This window comes from Pristiophorus japonicus, chromosome 3 (genome assembly GCF_044704955.1).
Source record: "Pristiophorus japonicus isolate sPriJap1 chromosome 3, sPriJap1.hap1, whole genome shotgun sequence".
In the NCBI taxonomy this organism is placed as follows: domain Eukaryota; kingdom Metazoa; phylum Chordata; class Chondrichthyes; family Pristiophoridae; genus Pristiophorus; species Pristiophorus japonicus.
Window position 1 is genome coordinate 276,919,138 of NC_091979.1, and position 22,159 is coordinate 276,941,296.

The 22,159-nt window shown below is 47.0% G+C and overlaps 1 protein-coding gene across 1 annotated transcript in view; it reads right to left on the reverse strand.

Moving 5' to 3' along the window:
• The window catches only part of c3h10orf90 (chromosome 3 C10orf90 homolog), a 45,029-nt gene that overhangs the window by 17,254 nt on the left and 5,616 nt on the right, over positions 1–22,159 (reverse strand). The window contains exon 2 of the mRNA XM_070875019.1: positions 4,598–4,661. Coding sequence (XP_070731120.1) covers positions 4,598–4,661 — 64 coding nt within the window. The remainder of the gene's footprint in view (positions 1–4,597; positions 4,662–22,159) is intronic.

Here is a 22,159-nt window from a genome sequence, read left to right on the forward strand (position 1 = left end):
GGTGACAAGGACACGGGTGGCGAACATGGCCCGGAGGCTTTCAATAGTGGCTGTGGACGTGCTGGATGACGTGATTACGCATTCAATCCATCTGGAGTAAGCATCCACTACCACTAAAAATATTTTGCCGAGAAAGGGGCCGGCAAAGTCTATGTGGATCCTTGACCACGATTGGATGGCCATGACCACAGACTCAGCAGAGCCTCCACAGGTGCGTTACTCAGTTGCATGCAAGTGTTGCACTGATGCACGCATGACTCCAAGTCCGAGTCAATGCCAGGCCAACAAACGTGAAACCTGGCAATGGCCTTTATCATGACAATGGTTGGGTGGGTACTGTGTAAATCTCGTACAAAAGTTTCCCTGCCTTTTTTTGGCATAATAACATGATTACTCCATAACAGATAATCAGACTGAATAGACAATTCATCGTTGCAGCAGCTATAAGGCTTAATTTCATCCTGCATTTCCCTGGGAATGGCAGACCAATTTCCATTTAGGACACACCTTTTTACGCTTGACAGGACAGGATCCTGGCTGGTCCAGGTCCTAATTTGGTGAGCCATGACGGGTGACCCCTCGCTCTTGAAGGCATCCATGACCAGCAGCAAGTCTGCGGGCTGTGGCATCTCCACCCCGGTTGTGGGCAATGGTAGCCGGCTAAGCGCATCAGCAGTTTTCACTGCCTGGTCTGTGGCGGATGACATAATGATAAGCGGATAATATCAGTGCCCATCTTTGGATGAGGGACGAGGCATTGGTGTTTATACCTTTGCTCTCAGAAAACAATGAAATGAGCAGCTTGTGGTCTGTTTCAAGCTCAAACTGAAGCCCAAACAGGTATTGGTGCATTTTCCTAACCCCATATACACATGCTAAAGCCTCTTTCTCTACCATACTATAGGCTCTTTCAGCCTTAGACAGACTTCTGGATGCGTATGCAACAGGTTAGGGTTTGCCTGATACATTGGCTTGCTGGAGTACACAACCGACCTCATATGATGAGGTGTCACAGGCCAGTACTAACCGCTTACATGGGTCATAGTGTACCAGTAATTTATTGGAACATAGCAGGTTCCTGGCCTTCTCAAAGGCTCTGTCTTGAGATTTGCCCCAAACCTAGTCATTACCTTTTCTCAGTAACATGCAAGGGCTCTAGCAATGTGTTCAAACTAGGTAGAAAGTTACCAAAATAGTTGAGAAGACCCAGGAACGAACGTAGCTCCGTCAGACTCTGGGATCTGGGTGCATTCTTGATGGCCTCTGTCTTTGAGTCCATAGGCCTGATGCCGTCTGCTGCAATCTTTCTCCCCAGGAATTCGACTTCTGGTGCCATGAAAACGCACTTGGAGCATTTTAGCCTGAGTCACACTCTGACCAGACTACGTAGAACTTCTTCCAGGTTGTGCAGGTGTTCGGTGGCGTCGTGACCGGTGATCAGGATGTCATCTTGGAACATGACGGTTCTCGGGACGGACTTCAGTAAACTCTCCATGTTTCTCTGAAATATGGCTGCTGCCAAGCAAATTCCGAAAGGGCACCTGTGGTATATAAACAGTCCTTTGTGTGTGTTGATGCACGTCAGTTTTTTCGAAGATTCAACCTGCTCCTGTGTCATGTAAGTGGAGGTCAGGTCCAATTTGGTGAACGACTTCCCCCCCGCTAGCATTGCAAACAGGTCATCAGCCTTGGGTAACGGGTACTGATCCTGTATCGAGACTCGGTTGACCGTTACCTTGTAGTTGCCGCAGATCCTGACCGTGCCATCACTTTTCAACACCGGAACAATTGGACTGGCCCATTCACTGAACTCGACTGATGATATAATTCCTTCCCATTGAAGTCTGTCCAGTTCGATCTCGCCCTTCTCCATCATCATATACAGAACCGCCCAAGCCTTGTGATGGACGGGTCTTGCATCCGGGCCTAGGTGGATCTGCACCTTGGCTCCCGTGAAGTTGCCGATGCCTGGTTCGAACAACGAGGGAAACTTGCTCAACACTTGAGCACACGAAGCGTCACCCACTGATGATAAGGCTTTAATATCATTCCAGTTCCATTTAATTTTCTCAAGCCAACTCCTGCCGAACAGCTTTGGGTCATTGCCTGGAACGATCCACAATGATAAATCATGCACAGCTCTATCGTACGATACCTTTACTGCCGCACTGCCAATGACTGGTATGAGCTCTTTGGTGTAGGTATACAGCTTCGCATTGATTGGGCTCAGTTTGGGTCTTCTTGCCTTAGTGTCCCACAGCTTTTTGAAAGCCCTCTGGCTCATTATTGACTGACTCGCACCCATATCCAATTCCATGGATAGTGAAACCCCATTTAATTTTACTTCCAGCATTATCGGAGGGCTTTTGGTAAAAGAATATACCCCATGCACTTCTTCATCCTGTACCTCGGGTTGAGTTGCCTGTGCCGCTTGATCCACACTGGATCGATTATCCTCAGCCACGTGGTGTGTTGCAGCACGCTTGTTCAGTTATGGACACATTCGCTGTAGGTGCCCCATTGTTGCACAGCCTTTGCACACATATTGCTTGAATCGGCATTGATGTGCCTGATGATAGCCCCCGCAATGCCAACAAGGCGAGATTTGATTCACCCCGGATGGCGGACTCTGAGCAGTTACAGGGCATACGAACGCGGGTGAGTAGGCCCTGCCATGTGCAGCTCTGCCTGCCAATGATATTATTTTATGCACAGTACTTGCCGGTGAGTTTCGATGCTGGGAAGATATCTGTTTCAAGTTTTCGTCCATGTACATGCATACCTGGGCGATCGTGATGGCCCTGCTCAGGTCTAGAGATTCAGCAGCCAGCAGCTTTCGAACGATGACCTCATGGCCAATGCCAAGCACGAAAAAGTCCCACAGCATTTCCTCCAACACAGCTCCGAAGTTGCATGGCCCAGCAAGACGTCTCAGGTCGGCGACAAATTCTGCCATGTCCTGGCCCTCGGAGCGATTGTGCGTATAGAAACGATACCTCCCAATGATGATGCTTTCCTTCGGTTTAAAGTGGTTCCGAATCAGCGTACACAATTCATCGTAAGTCTTATCCATTGGTCGAGTCGGTGAGAGTAGGTTCTTGATAAGGTCAGAAATTTTTGACCCACAAACAGTTAGGAGAACCACCCTGCGTTTAATTGCATTATCGGTTCCTTCCAATCCGTTGGCTATGAAGTACTGGTCGAGGCGATCAGTAAAAGCCTTCATCTTCCCCTTCCAAGAATCTATCCAAAATTCCAACAGACATGGTTGCCTGAAAGTTCGTATTTTTAACTCGTTGCCAATTGTTAAGTATCGAATAACTCCACGAGGCTAAGTACAGTGAGCTCATTCAGGCATGACCTTACTCCAGTTTATTTATTCTCAAAGTGAGGATTCAATATGGCTGCCAACATTATAGACACGGCTTGCACATGTCTGCCAGTGACCATTAGGACTCCGACAGTCGCGCCCTCTGGTGGCAGGTAAAACCCAGTTAACATACATAACAGAAATAGCTGAGAAAGGAAAGCAACAAAGATATCACGCCAAAAAACACAAGTATGATTGTTTATTTAGAGCAAGCGGGAATAATCTTAGGGCAGGCCACTATTGTAAGTCAGGAGCTAGAAGCCCCAAAGCTGACAGCCATTTCTAGGCCCAAGCCCTGCGGGGGGCGTGGGGGGGGAGGAAGGTGTACATACCTGGCATGTGTTAGACTAGACGAATGATCTAGCTCCGCAAACACGGGTGGTTTCAGGTCAGGTTCAGGACAAGCAAATTTTGGATGTCCCAGTGGTGAGGGAACCAGCCTTTTTCACTCTTCTCATCAAATTTTCCACCCACCTTTGTCACATTTTGCCTCAGCATACTTTGGGTACGATTATCAATCTGAGAATGTGAATGTTTGTATCTGAGGACAGTTTGCTGTCCTTATAGACAGGAAGCGGGTGGATAACATTATGGCCTAAGTGAACAAATTAGATGAAGGGTAACTTTTCATTAAGTATGGACCTACATTTTTTAAAGAAAACGAGATGAACAGTTTCCTACCAAAATAAGACATGTACTGTCGTTGCTGTGCATGATTGTGAATGTTTTTCTATTATTCATCATAAGTTTCAAAAAATAAAACATCAATGCTCAATCTGCAGAATGTACTAGTGTACATGTGCTGGATTTAAGGTTAGGGAGATTGCAAGACTATTGATTATTACTTACATGTAGATTGTCTTAGCAAAAAGCAACTCTGGGAGTAAATTTGTGCAGACTACACTCCCGGAACAGAGCTTTGCTCAATAGGACTGTCGATTAGGGACTGGGAGCAGAGGTTAGCACACCCAAGTCACAGCTTTTCTCATTTTGTGGCAATTAATTTATTGAGGAAATCAGAAATTTCAATCACTAAAATGAATGGCTGCAAAGTCAGAGTTCCCAGTTCTGCAACCTGTGCTCCTGTCAAGCAAAACCCTTTGTCAGGAGCAGAATCTCTGAAGGTTCACCCCATTGTGATGCTGAATGGGTAGCTTGAGCAAAGATTTTGTGTTCAAGGTGTCTTTGCAATATCTAAAAACTTTTTAAAAAACAGCTTCACGTTACCTTTTGGATCTCATCTGCATTTCTTTCTCTGGAATCATCCTCTCCCTTGGTTTAAATAGGTTATCTAAAAAAGGTAATAAAGAGACGTATGCATGAGAAAATGGCGAATACATCAGATTTTACACTATAATGGAGTATCATATGAAAAATGGAACTGTACAGTTTGTGTCTGCCTTTGAGCAGATAATTCGTTTAAGACCCAAAATTTGCAACAAAAATTTCAACTTATATAGCTCCTTCATCATAGCAAAAATTTCACGGTGCGATGACCATAAACATGATTGAGGAGTCTTTGAAAGGTTAGGAGGGAAAGAACAAGGTAGAAGGCTTTAGAGAGAGAATTCCAGGGAGTGTGGTCGAGTTGACTGAGGTTATTGTCATCAATATTGAAGCAGAGGTAGGAACATGATACACAGGAGAACAAAGCTAGAGGACTGATGCATATGGCTGGGCTATAGGGCTGGAGGAAGCTGCAGAGGTGGGGTTGGGTGAGGCAATGAAGGGATTTGTCAATGAAGCTGTAGATTTTGAATCAAATACAATGATGGATGCAGCCATCTTGCAGTTGCCAGGTTATTGACCGAGCTCTGCACTATTGCCCTGGCATCCTGGTGAAGCACCACACAGCCACAACCTTCCACCTGATCAATCTCAAGAGGTTGCTGCTCATCCTTTCTTGCTTTCTCCCCCTCCCTTCTTGCAGACCAACAAAGCAACGGGTGGAACAGGAGGAGGAAGATGATGGTGACGAGGATGCCGAGGACCAAGCCACCTAGCTGCATGATGTTAGTGTACCTCAGGACGGTGGAATGCTGTAGCCAAGTTCAGACTCCCTAGGAGCATCCTCCTGAGATGCAGCCAACAGCAGCTCAGTGCAAGGAACCAGCTGCCATGAGTCATCGTATTCCTGTAACCTTTCTGTGCAACATGAGGAGCCACCACTTCCCGCAATCCTGGCTCTCCGGTGGCACAAGAGTAGGTGCCTTTAGGAAATGCCATACCTGCTCATTAAGGACCCCAAGGTGATCTTATTGAAACTTATATGTTAATGAAGGGGCTCAACAAGGTGGACATTTCCACTCATAGGGGAAACTAAAATTAGGGGACATAGTCTTAGAATAAGGGGCCGCCCATTTAAAACTGAGATGAGGAGGAATTTCTTCTCTCAGAGGGTTGTAAATCTGTGGAATTCTCTGCCCCAGAGAGCTGTGGAGTCTGGGTCATTGAATATATTTAAGGCGGAGATAGACAGATTTTTGAGCGATAAGGGAGTAAACGGTAATGGGGAGCGGGCAGGGAAATGGAGCTGAGTCCATGATCAGATCAGCCATGATATTGAATGGCGGAGCAGGCTCAAGGGGCCAAATGGCCAGTCCTGCTCCTATTTCTTATGTTCTTAAGATCAAACAAGAGTATTTCCCGTTGATGAATTTATACAGTTGAATTGATAGCAATCATGGAGGCATCTATAACCAGGCTGTCTTGCTGTCCAAAGTAAATAAGGCTGCACAAAGGCAAACAATTTGTGCAAGAACATAAAAATAGGAAAACAAATAAAGTAGATTCTAAAAACAAAAAAATGAAATCATAAATCTTGTCATGTATTCAACCAGCATTGTAACCCATGTATAAACTGACCTAAGTTGTACACCGTGAGAACACTGACCACTAGGTGGGAGACACTCCTAACCTGGACCTTCAGGTACAAAAGGGGAAGCTCCACCCACCTTCATCACTTGAGTGCTAAGGAATAAAGGACAGGTCACAGATTTACTTTCTCTCAAGCATGGGCCTGGTGGGCATTTATACTGTGTAGTAAGGACGTATCAATGGCGACAAGAAACTGGGATTTAAACCACGCGAGCATGGCCACGAGCAGAACAGACGAGAGGTACTGTGTTAAGGAATGGTTGGGACAGAGATTCAACATTGTTAAAGCAGCACACAGTTCTCCAGGCAGACAAGGGCAGTCAGGCATGCCCCAACATGTAGTCGAACCCAGAGGGGGAGTTCGACAGAGACAATGGCAAGCTGAACAGCGATTCACACCATTGCAAGGGACAATGCGGCCAGTAATGGGGCCATCAACACCTGTTAATGGTGCACTCAAGGACAATAACAGGGGCAGTCAGGGACGATCGACTGGCAAGGGACCTTTTGTTTCAAACCGCAACTCATGCTGGAGGCGTGGAGGCATACATTCAGCCGGAGTTTGCAGAGATGAGAAAAATAACTGCAGAAATTGCAGAAATGGACACTGGGGGAAATCGCTGGAAGCTGAAGTTCAGCGAGTTCATGTGGAGCACGTATACAGTTCATACACCAGGACACCACCGATAATGATGAAAGTGCTCCTCAATGGCATCCCAGTATCAATGGAGTTAGACACGGGTGCCAGCCAGTCCCTGATGGGTATCAAACAGTTCGAAAAGTTGTGGGCATCCAAGGCCAGGAGGCCAAAATTATCGCCGATTGACGCACAGCTACGGACTTACACAAAGCAGATCATTCCGGTGCTAGGCAGCGCCACGGTAGTCGTGACCCACAAAGATTCGGAGAACAGGTTGCCACTCTGGATTGTCCCAGGGGACGGTCCCGCACTACTGGGGAGGAGTTGGCTTGCTGTCATGAACTGGAAATGGGGCGATGTCAATGCAATTTCCTCTGTGGAGCGAGTATCATGCTCACAGGTCCTGGACAAATTTGACTCATTACTTCAACCCGGCATTGGCACTTTCATGGGGGCCAAGGTAGTGATTCACATAAACTCGGACGCCAGACCAGTACACCACAAGGCCAGAGCGGTGCCGTACGTGATGCGGGAAAAGATAGAATGCGAATTGAACCGCCTGTTGAGGGAAGGCATCATCTCGCCAGTCGAATTCAGTGACTGGGCGAGCCCGATTGTGCCGGTGCTCAAGGCGGATGGGTCGGTCAGGATATGTGGCGATTACAAGGCCACCATCAATCGGGTGTCACTCCAAGACCAGTACCCGCTACCGAGAGCGGAGGACCTCTTTGCGACGCTATCCGGTGGCAAACTTTTTTCAAAATTGGACCTGACCTCAGCTTACATGACCCAGGAGCTGGCGAGTGAGTCGACGAAGCTGACCACCATCACGACACACAAGGAGCTGTTTGAGTACAACAGATGTCTGTTCGGGATTCGCTCGGCTGCCGCGATCTTCCAATGAAATATGGAAAGCCTCCTCAAGTCGATTCCAGGGACGGTGGTTTTTCAGGACGACATCCTCATTATGGGTTACGATACTGAAGAACACCTCCACAACCTGGAGGAGGTGCTACACAGACTGGACCGGGTAGGTCTGCGACTGAAAAAGGCGAAGTGCGTCTTCCTAGCTCCAGAGGTAGAATTCCTGGGGATGAGGGTAGCAGCAGATGGGATCAGCCCTACTGCATCCAAGACGGAAGCGATCCAGAGAGCACCCAGATCCCGTAATACGACAGAGCTGCGTTCGTTCCTGGGGCTCCTGAACTATTTTGGTAACTTTCTTCCCAAATTGAGCACGCTGCTAGAGCTGCTACACGTGCTCCTACGCAAAGGTCACGAATGGGTCTGGGGGGACAGCCAGGAAAGGGCTTTTAATAGAGCACGCAATTTGTTATGTTCCAACAATCTGTTAACGCTATATGACCCATGTAAGAAACTTGTGTTAACATGCGATGCGTCGTCCTATGGTGTCGGGTGTGTGTTGCAGCATGTCAATGCCTTAGGTCAGTTTATACATGGGTTACAATACTGGTTGAATACATGACAAATCTAACAGACAACAATATGTTGAAAGGAGCTTTAGTAAAACTGCTGTCAGTTTGATAAGAGTGAATCGACCAGTGAAGCAGTAAATTTTTTTGTAACAACCCATTTTGAAATGGTGCTATCCCATCGCCAATCTTAGAAATGGCAGCCCAATCTCAACCCATAACTGTGTCAGCTCTAATCAATTATACACTTGAGCCATCTCGTGATTGCACTTCAGTGTCTTAGAATTTATTGAACTCTAAATCTTCCATGCATTTTCATTGGTAATATTCCTCCTGATCAAATGCTGACAACCCAACCATGTTCTGCTAAAACCTTCAGCAACTTTAATTTCATATTATAATTCTGTAACTAATGATTTCCCCATGGTGATTTAATCATCATAAAAGTGTATTAAAAAGTATGCATTGTATTTTATCATCAGATTCTCCTCCCAGCAGCAGTGTTCTGGCGAGGTGGAATTCCCACACGCTTCTCCAACACTGCTGCAACCCCAATCTAGTTTCCTGGGTCGGGATTCATCAGGTATGCATGATCGGCTCCTAGCAGTATTTCCAAAACCAAGAGAGGACCCACTACTACTCAGCCATGAAATCTTGGTGGTGTTGGAGTGGGGCTGCTACTGTAGCACTGGAAGAGGTGGCCAGGGAGTTAAAGGGGTAGAAGTGTCCCAAAGAGCCTCAGCAGCAATGGAGGAAGAAGCATTCTCTTTCCATTGGTGGCCTCAAGACCAATACCACCACTTCCTGTGTCCCTCTTCTTCATTGTGTCCCTGTATAGTGGCAGTAATAGATGGAGGCAAGAAAAATCTGCCAGGGACTTGGACCCTCCACCCCCACTTTATATACGGCATATAGGGACAGAGCAGCCAGCAACAGTCCTACCAGGAGCAGGGGGGTGGGGGAAATGCAGGTCAGATGGTGACCCAGCGATAGGTCTCACCATCTGAATTCTCCATCAATCTACACTGTTATTCTGCCTTATTGCAGGTGGGATCATAGGGAAGGATCCTGACCATTATTTCACTTTAAACCTGAGGGCTATGATGGAATGATGTGCGTGTGTGTCCCATTTCCCACCATATATCTTTTTCACATAGCTGTCCTGCTCATGGTCAATTGCTCCATTAAGGACAAGATTTTATTCTTACCTGGATATTAATTTTACTGTTTTTTAAAATTAAAACCTATAACAAGTAGGATAGGACATGCACTGTGCTACCAGGTCCACGCTTTAGTTTGTATTGTCTTGAAATTAAGTACTAAAATGTGCATTAATTTGCATAATTTTCTTGATCCATTCTCCCGTCTAACATGGCCGGGCATAATTCCATTGCCCCAGTACCTGATTAAAATTTTGAAATATCTCTGGCTTTTTGCTACATTTTCAAAAAGCATTTACTTTACAATTACCACAACCATGAAAAATATCCTGAAAATCTGCTGGAAGTTATTTTACATTAAGCATTGACGTAGACAGTCGTAAATGCGTTTTTTTTTAGGAGACTTATATTTATGATTAACAAACTAATATCTAATATAAAACTCACAGTGGACTCAATCTATTTGATTTCATATTTGATATTGGTAGAGAGGTTCCCAGATGTGTGACAATGCAAGAATGTAACGAGTTTTTGAGAAGGGCAGCTGTGCTGGAGGTAGAAATTGCCTGAGAATACATATCTTACAATGCAAGATAGACTGAGTACCATTCAATGTATCAGATTCTCTAAATGGTTTTATTACAGCAATTTTACTTTATTCAGCACATTTAATTTTATGAGATATCTTGGTATGCTGCTGCACATTGCCAGTAAAAAGCGGTCCTAAATTTTACAATCCGCACAAGTTAAAAATTGTATATGGTGAGCATCTAAGTATAGGGCGTAGGTCATTGAATTGTTAAATGAAATACAGTACATCCTTTGTGGTAACTCTGGATGGCAGACTTCTGCTGTCATCATTATTTTTCTGTAGGGAAACTGTTCTTTTTTTTAAACAAGATCTGGGTTTAAGTAATGAATGTTTGCTTCCACTCCTGGATGTAACCAGTAACCAAATAGTTTGCAAACAGAAGCCAACCATGATGGCTTTTTAATGGGGTAATGCTCAGCTGTACAGGACAGCTTCCAGACTGACAAGAAACAAGATTGCTTAAATGTTTAACATTTTGTCGAGTTCTTTTCATATTCTGTTAGGCCATTTGCTCAAAGTGTTGATTATTGTTGAATCAAAGCTGACATCCCTGCTGCTGTCATTTCACAAATGCTAAATTTAGTTTGGATTGTGTTCTGTTCTTCACAGTACATATTGGTTAATCTGCGCACGATGTCAGCACCAAAACTGTTTACTTAAAAATTCTGATTCTTTATGAAAGCAACTTTTTGCAATGACAAATCATCATAATTTTGTTGAAGCATCCTCTTCCAGGACTCGTGTAATTGTAGTTTCTTCATAGCAAACAATGTTTGCAGATTTGTTTCCTGCTTTGAAGTTCTGCTAAATTGGAATCTTGAATTGAGAGTTTCTGAACAAGTTCCATCTGAAGACTTCGATAAGAGTGACAATTTCCCAGACTAAACAATCTCTCTCTAGTTGAGTGGAAGAGGAATTGTTGCAGAAAAACTGCAGACGACATTCAGGTACAAAGTTTTTTTGAGGAAATAATTTGAAGTTTTACACATAAATATTTGTTTTATCTGTTTTTTCCCCTAAGTTCAATATAGATGACTATTTGAGAAGGCAGGTGGTGACCTACTTGCAAGTTTTTGCCAATGAATCAGCAAGTTAAAATCTTATTCAATACAAGTTGTTTAGTCTAGTAAATTGTGATATTTTTGCTCAACTTCAGCTGGGCAGGTTCACAGTCAATAACGTCAATACTCCCATTTTGCAGAAGGAATAAACTAACAAAACTGCGGGACTGTTCGTTCCACCAGCTGCCTGCCCAAATCGCTGTGGTGGCAGTGTGGCCCTCATCGCCAAACCACCAAACCTTGGTCTCTCCCCCTACTTCTCTTGTCCCTTCTACTCCTTAGAGCACCTCATCTAATACTATCCCTCGTGCCTCTCCTTTAAAATCTTCCTTCTCTACCATCTCCTCCCACCCCCAAGCATCACCGGATTTTCTCACCAAGATATTCTCCCTCCTTCCGCACTGAATGGTTCCTTAGCCTCGGTGATTTCAATCTCCATTTCAACTCACCTTACCCTCTCTCGTCTGAATTCACTGCCCTCTTGTGCGCTCCATACTCGAAGAAAGCACAGGCTAGAAAACGGGATGCTAATTTTTGAAATGTTGAAAAATTAGCACTAGGTGCTGATGATTCTGAGCTTCTGGTAAATTGCCTGTTAACGCTCCAAGAAAGAACTGGAGCACGAAATCAAGCGCGAATGACCTCAGTAGGATACTGCAGGGGCTCTACCAGCAGAACAATAATAAATTTCAGGTGCAATGTGTTGTGTATGGAGAAGGACTCAGACTGAACACTGTGAGCTCAAAGGAAAGTGTGACCTTAGTCTTTTATTGCAGGTCTCCAGAGTGCCTCTCCAACCTGTGAAGTCTCCTTAAATACCTGCACTCCTAAGGGATTATGGGACCCCTTGGGACTCCAGGTGATGAGCCCTCTGGTCGCTGCACAGAGTAAATACAAGTCTACAGAAACAACAACACTCCCGCCCCCACCCTCCCCCCCACAAATTCAATAGTGTAACTATTTACAATGTGAGTCGATCTGGGACCCTTCTTGCTCTGGTTGATCGTCTCGGTGTGAAAGCTGGTGTTGTTGAATCATTTGTTGGGCCCTCGTTGGGTGGGCTGCTGTGCAGCTGGCCTTGCTGGGCTGCCTGGTGTGTTGGGCCCTGCTGGGCTGCTGTGGGTGATGGGTTCTGCTTCATGGTCAACCGTGGTGCCGGCTGCCACTGGTGTGTATGTTGGGGGATCAAAAAAGATAGGGTCCAAGGTGGGTTGCTTAGGATAGCCCGTGAATCTGAGTTTGATTTGGTCTAAGTGTTTCCGGTGAATGAGTCCATTTGAAAGTTTGACCCGAAACACCCTGCTCCCCTCTTTGGCCATGACAGAGCCGGGAAGCCACTTGGGACCTTGTCCATAATTTAATACAAATACAGGATCATTGATTTCAATCTCGTGTGACACATTTGCGCTATCATGGCGCGTACTTTGTTGAAGCTGCCTGCTCTCTACCTGTTCATGTAGATCAGGGTGAACTAACAAGAGCCTTGTCTTAAGTGCTCTTTTCATGAGCAGTTCAACAGGTGGGATCCCAGTGAGTGAATGGGGTCTCGTGCGGTAGCTAAGCAGGACTCGGGATAGGTGAGTCTGCAGTGAGCCTTCAGTTACCCTCTTCAAGCTTTGCTTGATGGTTTGCACTGCTCTCTCTGCCTGACCATTGGACGCTGGTTTAAACAGGGCAGATTTGACATGTTTGATCCCGTTACGGGTCATGAACTCTTTGAACTCAGCACTGGTAAAACATGGCCCGTTGTCACTCACCAGGACATCGGGTAAGCCGTGTGTGGCAAACATGACCCGCAGGCTTTCAGTACTGGCAGCGGACGTGCTAGCCGATATTATCTCACATTCAATCCACTTGGAGTACGCGTCTACAACCACAAGGAACATTTTACCCAAGAACAGGCCTGCACAGTCGATGTGTACCCTAGACCACAGTTTGGAGGGCCAAGACTATAAACTTGGCGGCGCCTCCCTGAGTGCATTGCTTAACTGCGAGCATATATTACATCTGTGAACACAGGACTCTAAGTCCGCATCGATACTGGGCCACCACACGTGGGATCTGGCTATCGCTTTCATCATTACGATGCCTGGGTGGGTACTGTGGAGGTTATTGATGAAGGTGTCTCTGCCCTTCCTGGGGACCACTACTCGATTGCCCCACAGAAGGCAGTCTGCCTGTATAAACATTTCATCTTTGTGCCGCTGGAACAGCTTTATCTCTTCCTACATTTCCACTGGAACACTGGACCAGCTCCCGTGAAGCACACAGCTTTTGACTAGAGATAATAAGGGGTCCTGGCTTGTCCAGGTTTTGATCTGCCGGGCAGTGACGGGTGATTGCTCACTCTCAAATGCTTCCATAACCATGGCTAGATCTGCAGGATGCGCCATTTCCACCCCCATGGTGGGCAATGGCAACCTACTGAGAGCATCGGCGCAGTTTTCTGTGCCTGGCCTGTGGCGGATGGCGTAGTTGTATGCGGACAACGTGAGCGCCCATCTCTGGATGCGGGCCGATGCGTTGGTATTTATCCCTTTATTCTCGGAGAACAGGGATATAAGTGGCTTAGTTTCCAATTCGAATTTTAGCCCAAACAGGTATTGGTGCATTTTCTTTACCCCATAGACACACGCTAATGCTTCTTTTTCAATCATGCTGTAGGCTCTCTTGGCCTTAGACAGATTCCTGGATGCATAAGCGACCGGTTGTAGTTTCTCAAAATCATTAACTTGTTGCAATACACACCCAACGCCATATGACGACGCATCACATGCTAGTACCAAACGCTTACATGGATCATACAACACAAGCAATTTGTTTGAGCATAACAATTTTCTCGTTTTTACAAAGGCATCTTGGCTTTTGTCCCAAACCCATTCATCCCCTTTTCGTAGTAAGAAATGCAATGGTTCTAACAGCGTGCTGAGACTCGGTAAGAAGGTACCAAAATAGTTCAGGAGTCCCAGAAACGACCGCAGCTCCGTCACGTTCTGTGGCCTTGGTGCGTTCTCGATTGCCTCCGTCTTCGCGTTGGTGGGCCTGATGCCGTCCGCTGCAATCCTCCTTCCCAGGAACTCCACTTCAGGCACCAGGAAAATTCACTACGAGCATTTTAACCTGAGACCCATGCGTTTGAGTCGACTAAGAACCTTCTCCAGGTTCTGCAGATGCTTGCTCGACTGTGTTCCGACCTGTGACCAAGATGTTATCCTGGAAGACCACGGTGTGCGGGACCGACTTCAGTAAGCTTTCCATGTTTCTCTGGAATATTGCCGCCGATTGGATTCCAAACAGGCATCTGTTATAAACAAAAAGATCTTTTTGCGTGTTGATGCAGGTCTTTGATGAGGGCCTTCGATAATTCCTCAAGTTCCTGCATCAAGTAGGCTGAAGTCAGATCCAGCTTCATGAACATCTTTCTTCCTGCCAGTGTTGCAAAGAGGTCGTCGGCCTTTGGTAGTGGGTATTAGTCCTGCAGGGAGAAATGATTGATAGTTACTTTGTAATCGCCACAGATTCTGATGATGCCATCTCCCTTAAGGACTGCGACGATAGGACTGGCCCACTTGTTGAACGGGGAAATGATGCCCTCTCGTTGCAGCAGGTCTAGCTCGATCTCTACCCTTTCTCTCATCATGTATGGTACTGCTCTGGCCTAGTGATGGGTGGGTCGCGCCCCGGAATTAGGTGGATCTGCACTTTTGCTCCTTGGAATTTCCCGATGCCTGTTTCGAACAGTGAAGGAAAATTGTTTAAGACCTGGGCACATGATGGACTGGCTCGCGCCCGTGTCCAGCTCCATTGACACCAGGGTCCATTTAGTTCAACATTCAGTATTATCGGGGGACAATTCGTGGTGAATGTGTGCACCCCATGTACCTCTGCCTCCTTGATCTGAGGCTCTGGTTCATCATGAACCTCCGTGAATCTGTCCTCCTCTGCAACATGGTGGTTTGCAGGTTTAACAGGCTTAGCAGCTCGCCTGCACACTCGTTGGAGATGTCCCATTGTTCCACAGCACTTGCAAACGTATTCTTTGAATCAGCATGATCACCCACACAGCACCAACAAGGTCTTGCATTTATCATACTTGATGGTGGACTCTGAGACATCTGTGTAGCTGCAGGTATGTGTGACCTGCCCTGTACATTACGATTCGAAAACAACATAATTTTGTTCACAGCACTTGTAGCAGCACTTGTGTGCTGAGAGATTTGCATCATATTGTCACTGGTGGCAATGAACGCTGGGCTATCGCTATGGCCTTACTCCAGTTTGGGGTCTCGACAGTCAAAAGTTTGCAAAGTATGGTTTCTTGGCCAATACCAAGTATGAAAAAGTCTCTGAGCATGTGCTCCAAATGTCCTTCAAATTCGCAATGTCCTGCAAGGCGTCTTAGCTCGGCGACATAACTCGCCACTTCCTGGCCTTCAAACCTTTTATGGTGTAGAACTAGTACCTCGCCATCAGAACGCTTTCCTTCGGGTTCAAATGCTCTCAGACCAGTGTGCACAAATCGTCATATGATTTCTCCGTGGTTTTCACTGGAGTGAGCAGATTCTTCATGAGGCCATACGTTGGTGCCGCACAGACGGTGAGGAGGATCGCCCTGCATTTGGCAGCGCTCTCTTCCCCATCTAGCTCGTTGGCCACGAAGTATTGGTCGAGTCGCTCCATAAAAGTTTCCCAATCATCTCCCTCCGAGAATTTCTCCAGGATGCCCACTGTTCTCTGCATCTTTGGGTTCACTATCTGTATCTTGTCGCCAGTTGCTGTGTATGGAGAAGGAGTCAGACTGAACACTGTGAGCTCGAAGTAAAGTGTGACCTTAGTCTTTTATTGCCAGTCTCCAGAGTGCCTCTCTAACCTGTGAAGCCTCCTTAAATACCTGCACTCCCAAGGGATTATGGGATCCCTTGGGATTCCAGGGGATGAGCCCTCTGGTGGCTGTATAGAGTAAATACAAGTCTACATATACAACACAATGCAATCGGGAATGATCCTTCACATTGGCTCCTTCCAGGGAGGTTCCATCATTGTGCAGATCCTCATTATCAACATTGCTGGCTGTGAATGCGACTTGCAAGCAACTGAATCTGGTAATTGTCATGGTGATCCCAGTCCCAGGGAGAGAGCTTGCCATTTCAGCGACCAGGCATTGGAGGCATTGGTCGCGGGTGTGGAAAGAAGGAGGGCATTGCTGTTTCCGGCACACCCCCACCCCTCACCCACCAAGCATTTGCACCTACTAAAACTCACATCTACATCTCAAGCCTTGCGTACAATTACAGCTATTCAACTGCAGCATGCACATCTCCCAAACACATAGCTGCACTCTCACTCACACACATTCATTTCTCTTGTAGGCCAAGATGTCCCACAATAGGAGGGAGCAGCAGAGAACAGGCGGGGGTGACGCCTGTTCTTACAGACCTGGAGGAGCGAGTACTGCGACTCATTGGCACCAGGTGATGGGCGCCGTGGCCATCGGTGATATTATGTGGTTACTGAATTTGTATAAATTTATTAATGGAATGTTGCAGATTTGGTGCTGTGTCTCATTTCAGCTTCGCGCTGTGATATAGAATGAGAAACTGATGGAATGATGGGGATGTGCTGAGCAACCGGGAAGTGGCTGTGAATTCATTGGAACCGAAGTCTGATGAGGTGATCATGGACCGCCCCTCCACAAGGCTGATTGCGTGGCTGCCTCCTCCCTTGCTGTTGTTCGTGCTCCTGTTCCTCCTCATCCTCCTCCTCATCCTCGACCTCATCATGGTCCTCCTCGCCTCCCTCTTCCTCCTCCTGAGGTGGTACGGCTATATCAGGTGGCAATGGTTGTGCCCTCATGATGGCCAAGTTGTGTAGCATGCAGCAGACGACGATGAAAAGGGACACCCGCTCAGCCGAGTACTGGAGGGCTCCTCCCGGTCAACGCAGCGGAACCGTTGCTTGAGCACCCCGATAATGTTTCTGGTGGCTGCATGGCTGTCATTATATGAGCGCTGGGCATGAGTGTTGGGCTTGTGGAGGGGAGTCATGAGCTAGGTGGAGAGCAGATAGCCCTTGTCTCTCAGCAGCCACCTGCGAACTTGCTGTGATGGCTGGAAGAGAGCTGGCAGACCAGTCTGGCGCAGGATGAATGCATCGTGACTGCTGCCAGGATAGCGGGCATTGACGGTGAGGATTCGCTGTGTGTGGTCACACACCAACTGCATATTAAGTGAGTGGTAGTCTTTGCGGTTACAGAATACCTCAGGATTGTTATGCGGTGCCCACAAAGTGAAGTGGGTGTAGTCAATGGTGCCCTGCACCGTAAGTCCAACACTGCCTCCAGTGCGCCAGCGCAACCTTCGGTCGCCTGAGGAAGAGAGTGTTTGAGGATCAGGCCCTCAAATCTGGCACCAAACGTGTGCTCTACAGGGCTGTAGTGATACCCACCCTCCTGTATGGCTCAGAGACCGGGATCATATCCAGCAGACACCTCAAATCACTGGAGAAATACCACCAATGATGTCTCCGTAAGATCCTGCAAATCCCCTGGGAGGATAGACACACCAACGTCAGTGTTCTCGATCAGGCCAACATCCCCAGCATCGAAGCACTGACCACACTCGACCAGTTCCGTTGGGCGGGCCACATTGTCCGCAGTCCCGACACAAGACCCCCAAAGCAAGCGCTCTACTCAGAACACCGACATGGCAAGGGAGCCCCAGGTGGGCAGAGGAAGCGTTTCAGGGACACCCTCAAAGCCTCCTTGATAAAGTGCAACATCCCCACTGACACCTGGGAATCCCTGGCCAAAGACCACCCTAAGTGGAGGAAGAGGATCCGGGAGGGTGCTGAGCACCTCGAGTCTCGTCACTGAGAGCATACAGAAAACAAGTGCGGGCAGCCGAAGGAGTGTGCGGCAAACCAGACTCCCCATCCACCCTTTCCTTTAACGACTGTCTGTCCCAGCTGTGACAGAGACTGTAATTCCTGTATTGGACTGTTCAGTCATCTGAGGACTCGCTTTTAGAGTGGAAGCAAGTCTTCCTTGATTTCGAGGGACTGCCTATGATGGCACCATAGGGAAGTCCGCTATCCTGGCAAAGCCACATGCACACTTGTCCTATTCTCTCTGGTGATGGGGAAGGAAATGTAGTCCTTTCTCCTACTGTAGAGAGCTTCTGTGACCTCGTAGATGCAGCAATACACTGCGAACTATGATATGTTAGATATATCTCCTGTTGTACACTGGAAGGATCCGCTGGCTTAGATATTGAGGGCAACGGTGACCTTGACTGCTAACTGAGAGAGTCATTGTCATCCTGGTCTGAGGCTGGAGGCCGTTTGCCTAGCTCAACCTGACAAGGCAGCAATTTTTGCCGATTACAAAGAAACCAGCAGTTGATACCTTTAAATACTGTTCCTACAGCGGCCATCCGAACGCATACCGCCTCCCCTTCCTGCCGTTGTTGATGGCAGGTGCTCAGGCAGGGGGCGAGAGTGAATTTCTGATCCAGGGCGGTAACGAAGCATTGCGCATTTGATGATGTCACGATCAAGGGGGTGCTAGGGACCAAGGCAGTAAGTGTTAACGCCAGCGCAAAATCGCCAGGGAAGTTCGCGGGCATCGCGGGTGAATTCGATGTGCCCAGTCGGTAACCCTTTAGCGTCCCATGCTTGCATTTATAAAGCACCTTTCGTGACCTCAGAACATCCCCAAGCACTTCACAGGCAATGAAGTATTAATGGAGTGTAGTCACTGTTGTAATGTAGGGAAACGTGGCAGCCAATATGCACACAAGATGTTCCCACAAACAGCAATGAGAAAAATGACTAGATAATCAGCTTCAGGTGTTGCTTGAGGGAAAAATATTGACTAGCTCAGTGGGAAAATACAACTGCTCTTCTTTGAACACTGCCATGGGATCTTTTGCATCCACCTGAGAGCATGGGCAGGACCTTGGTTTAATGACTCAGCCAAAAGATGGCACTTCAACAGTGCAGCTCTCCCTCAATACTGCAATTAAGTCTAAGCCTAGATTATGTGCTCAAGTGGGGGGTTAATAATAGAAAATCACATAATACAACCCCAACCTGCCACATACACGCCTGCTGCCATTTTTATGGCGTGCTTGTGTCCCGCTCTCGAGAGATGGGATATCTCATTATAATATTTAAATCAGCCCCCTCCCCTTCAAAATGCATGATTCCGAACCTTCTGTCCTACGATCTCTCCCGGTCCCCCCCACCCACCCCTCCCCCCCAGCGCTCTCCCCCACCCCCCCCCTCCCCGCAGTTGCCAGTCTGACACACTTCTTCTGCTCCCACCCCCCCCCCCCCCGCTCTTTCGTGGTCTCTCCCAATTGCAACCAACACCCTCCTTCTGCTCCCGATCTTTCCGGTCAACCCTCCCTCCCTATTGCCAGACCGACAAGCCCCCACCAACCACGATCTTTCCCGGTTGCCAGGGACCATCCTCAACATTCCCCGGCTGTGACATTCCACCGCTGACATTCCTGCCTGGCAACTAGGTGGGTAAAGGAGTAAAAAAAGAAATGAGATCCTACCGCTAAACTCAGCATGGCCCCGGATTTCCAGAAATGCCCCCTGCAAGCATGCTCCTCGCTCCATCCCTGCCTCCCCAGAAATATTGGAGCCATTGTCTCCATATAAACTCTCCTACCCATATAGTGGAGCAGACCTTACATGTCTGATATCATTGAGTTTCATGAACTCCTGAAACTCAAGACTTGTGAAGCAAGATCAGTTAGAAACATAGAAACATAGAAAATAGGTGCAGGAGCAGGCCATTCAGCCCTTCTAGCCTGCACCGCCATTCAATGAGTTCATGGCTGAACATGAAACTTCAGTACCCCCTTCCTGCTTTCACGCCATACCCCTTGATCCCCCGAGTAATAAGGACTTCATCTAACTCCCTTTTGAATATATTTAGTGAATTGGCCTCAACTACTTTCTGTGGTAGAGAATTCCACAGGTTCACCACTCTCTGGGTGAAGAAGTTTCTCCTTATCTCGGTCCTAAATGGCTTACCCCTTATCCTTAGACTGTGACCCCTGGTTCTGGACTTCCCCAACATTGGGAACATTCTTCCTGCATCCAACCTGTCCAAACCCGTCAGAATTTTAAACGTTTCTATGAGGTCCCCTCTCACTCTTCTGAACTCCAGTGAATACAAGCCCAGTTGATCCAGTCTTTCTTGATAGGTCAGCCCCACCATCCCGGGAATCAGTCTGGTGAATCTTCGCTGCACTCCCTCAATAGCAAGAATGTCCTTCCTCAAGTTAGGAGACCAAAACTGTACACAATACTCCAGGTGTGGCCTCACCAAGGCCCTGTACAACTGTAGCAACACCTCCCTGCCCCTGTACTCAAATCCCCTCGCTATGAAGGCCAACATGCCATTTGCTTTCTTAACCGCCTGCTGTACCTGCATGCCAACCTTCAATGACTGATGTACCATGACACCCAGGTCTCGTTGCACCTTCCCTTTTCCTAATCTGTCACCATTCAGATAATAGTCTGTCTCTCTGTTTTTACCACCAAAGTGGATAACCTCACATTTATCCACATTATACTTCATCTGCCACGCATTTGCCCACTCACCTAACCTATCCAAGTCACTCTGCAGCCTCATAGCATCCTCCTCGCAGCTCACACTGCCACCCAACTTAGTGTCATCCGCAAATTTGGAGATACTACATTTAATCCCCTCGTCTAAATCATTAATGTACAATGTAAACAGCTGGGGCCCCAGCACAGAACCCTGGGGTACCCCACTAGTCACTGCCTGCCATTCCGAAAAGTACCCATTTACTCCTACTCTTTGCTTCCTGTCTGACAACCAGTTCTCAATCCACGTCAGCACACTACCCCCAATCCCATGTGCTTTAACTTTGCACATTAATCTCCTGTGTGGGACCTTGTCGAAAGCCTTCTGAAAGTCCAAATATACCACATCAACTGGTACTCCTTTGTCCACTTTATTGGAAACATCCTCAAAAAATTCCAGAAGATTTGTCAAGCATGATTTCCCTTTCACAAATCAATGCTGACTTGGACCTATCATGTCACCATTTTCCAAATGCGCTGCTATGACATCCTTAATAATTGATTCCATCATTTTACCCACTACTGAGGTCAGGCTGACCGGTCTATAATTCCCTGCTTTCTCTCTCCCTCCTTTTTTAAAAAGTGGGGTTACATTGGCTACCCTCCACTCGATAGGAACTGATCCAGAGTCAATGGAATGTTGGAAAATGACTGTCAATGCATCCGCTATTTCCAAGGCCACAACAATGTCAGGCAAACCATGAGTAGCAAACATGACACGAAGACTCTCAATAATAAATGTAGATGTACTGGATGACATAATAATACACTCTATCCATTTTGAATATGCATCCACCACAACAAAAAACATCTTTCCCAGGAAAGGGCCCGAAAAATCGATGTGTATCCTCGACCATGGTTTAGATGGCCATGACCAAAGACTCAGCGGAGATTCCACTGGTACTTTACTTAGCTGCATGCAAGTATTGCACTGATGCACACATGATTCCAGGTCAGAGTCAATTCCAGGCCACCAAACATGAGCCCTGGCAATGGCTTTCATCATGACGATACGAGATGAGTGCAAATTCACCTACACATACAAATTTTTCTCTACCTTTCTTAGGCATAACAACACGATTGCCCCACAGTAGACAATCTGACTGAATGGATAGTTCATCTTTGCGACGGTTGTAAGGTTTGGTCTCATCACATTTCCATAGGTATCACAGACCAATCACCACTGAGGACACAACGTTTCACAACTGATAAAATAGGATCATGGCTGGTCTAGATCCTCACCTGTTGAGCAGTGACAGGAGTTCCTTCACTCTCAAAAGCATCCATTACTAACAGTAGATCTGCACGTTGAGGCGATTCCTCTTCAGGTGTGGGCAACGGCAGACGACTCAGTGCATCGGCACAATTCTCAATGCCAGGTCTATGACGAATAATATAATCA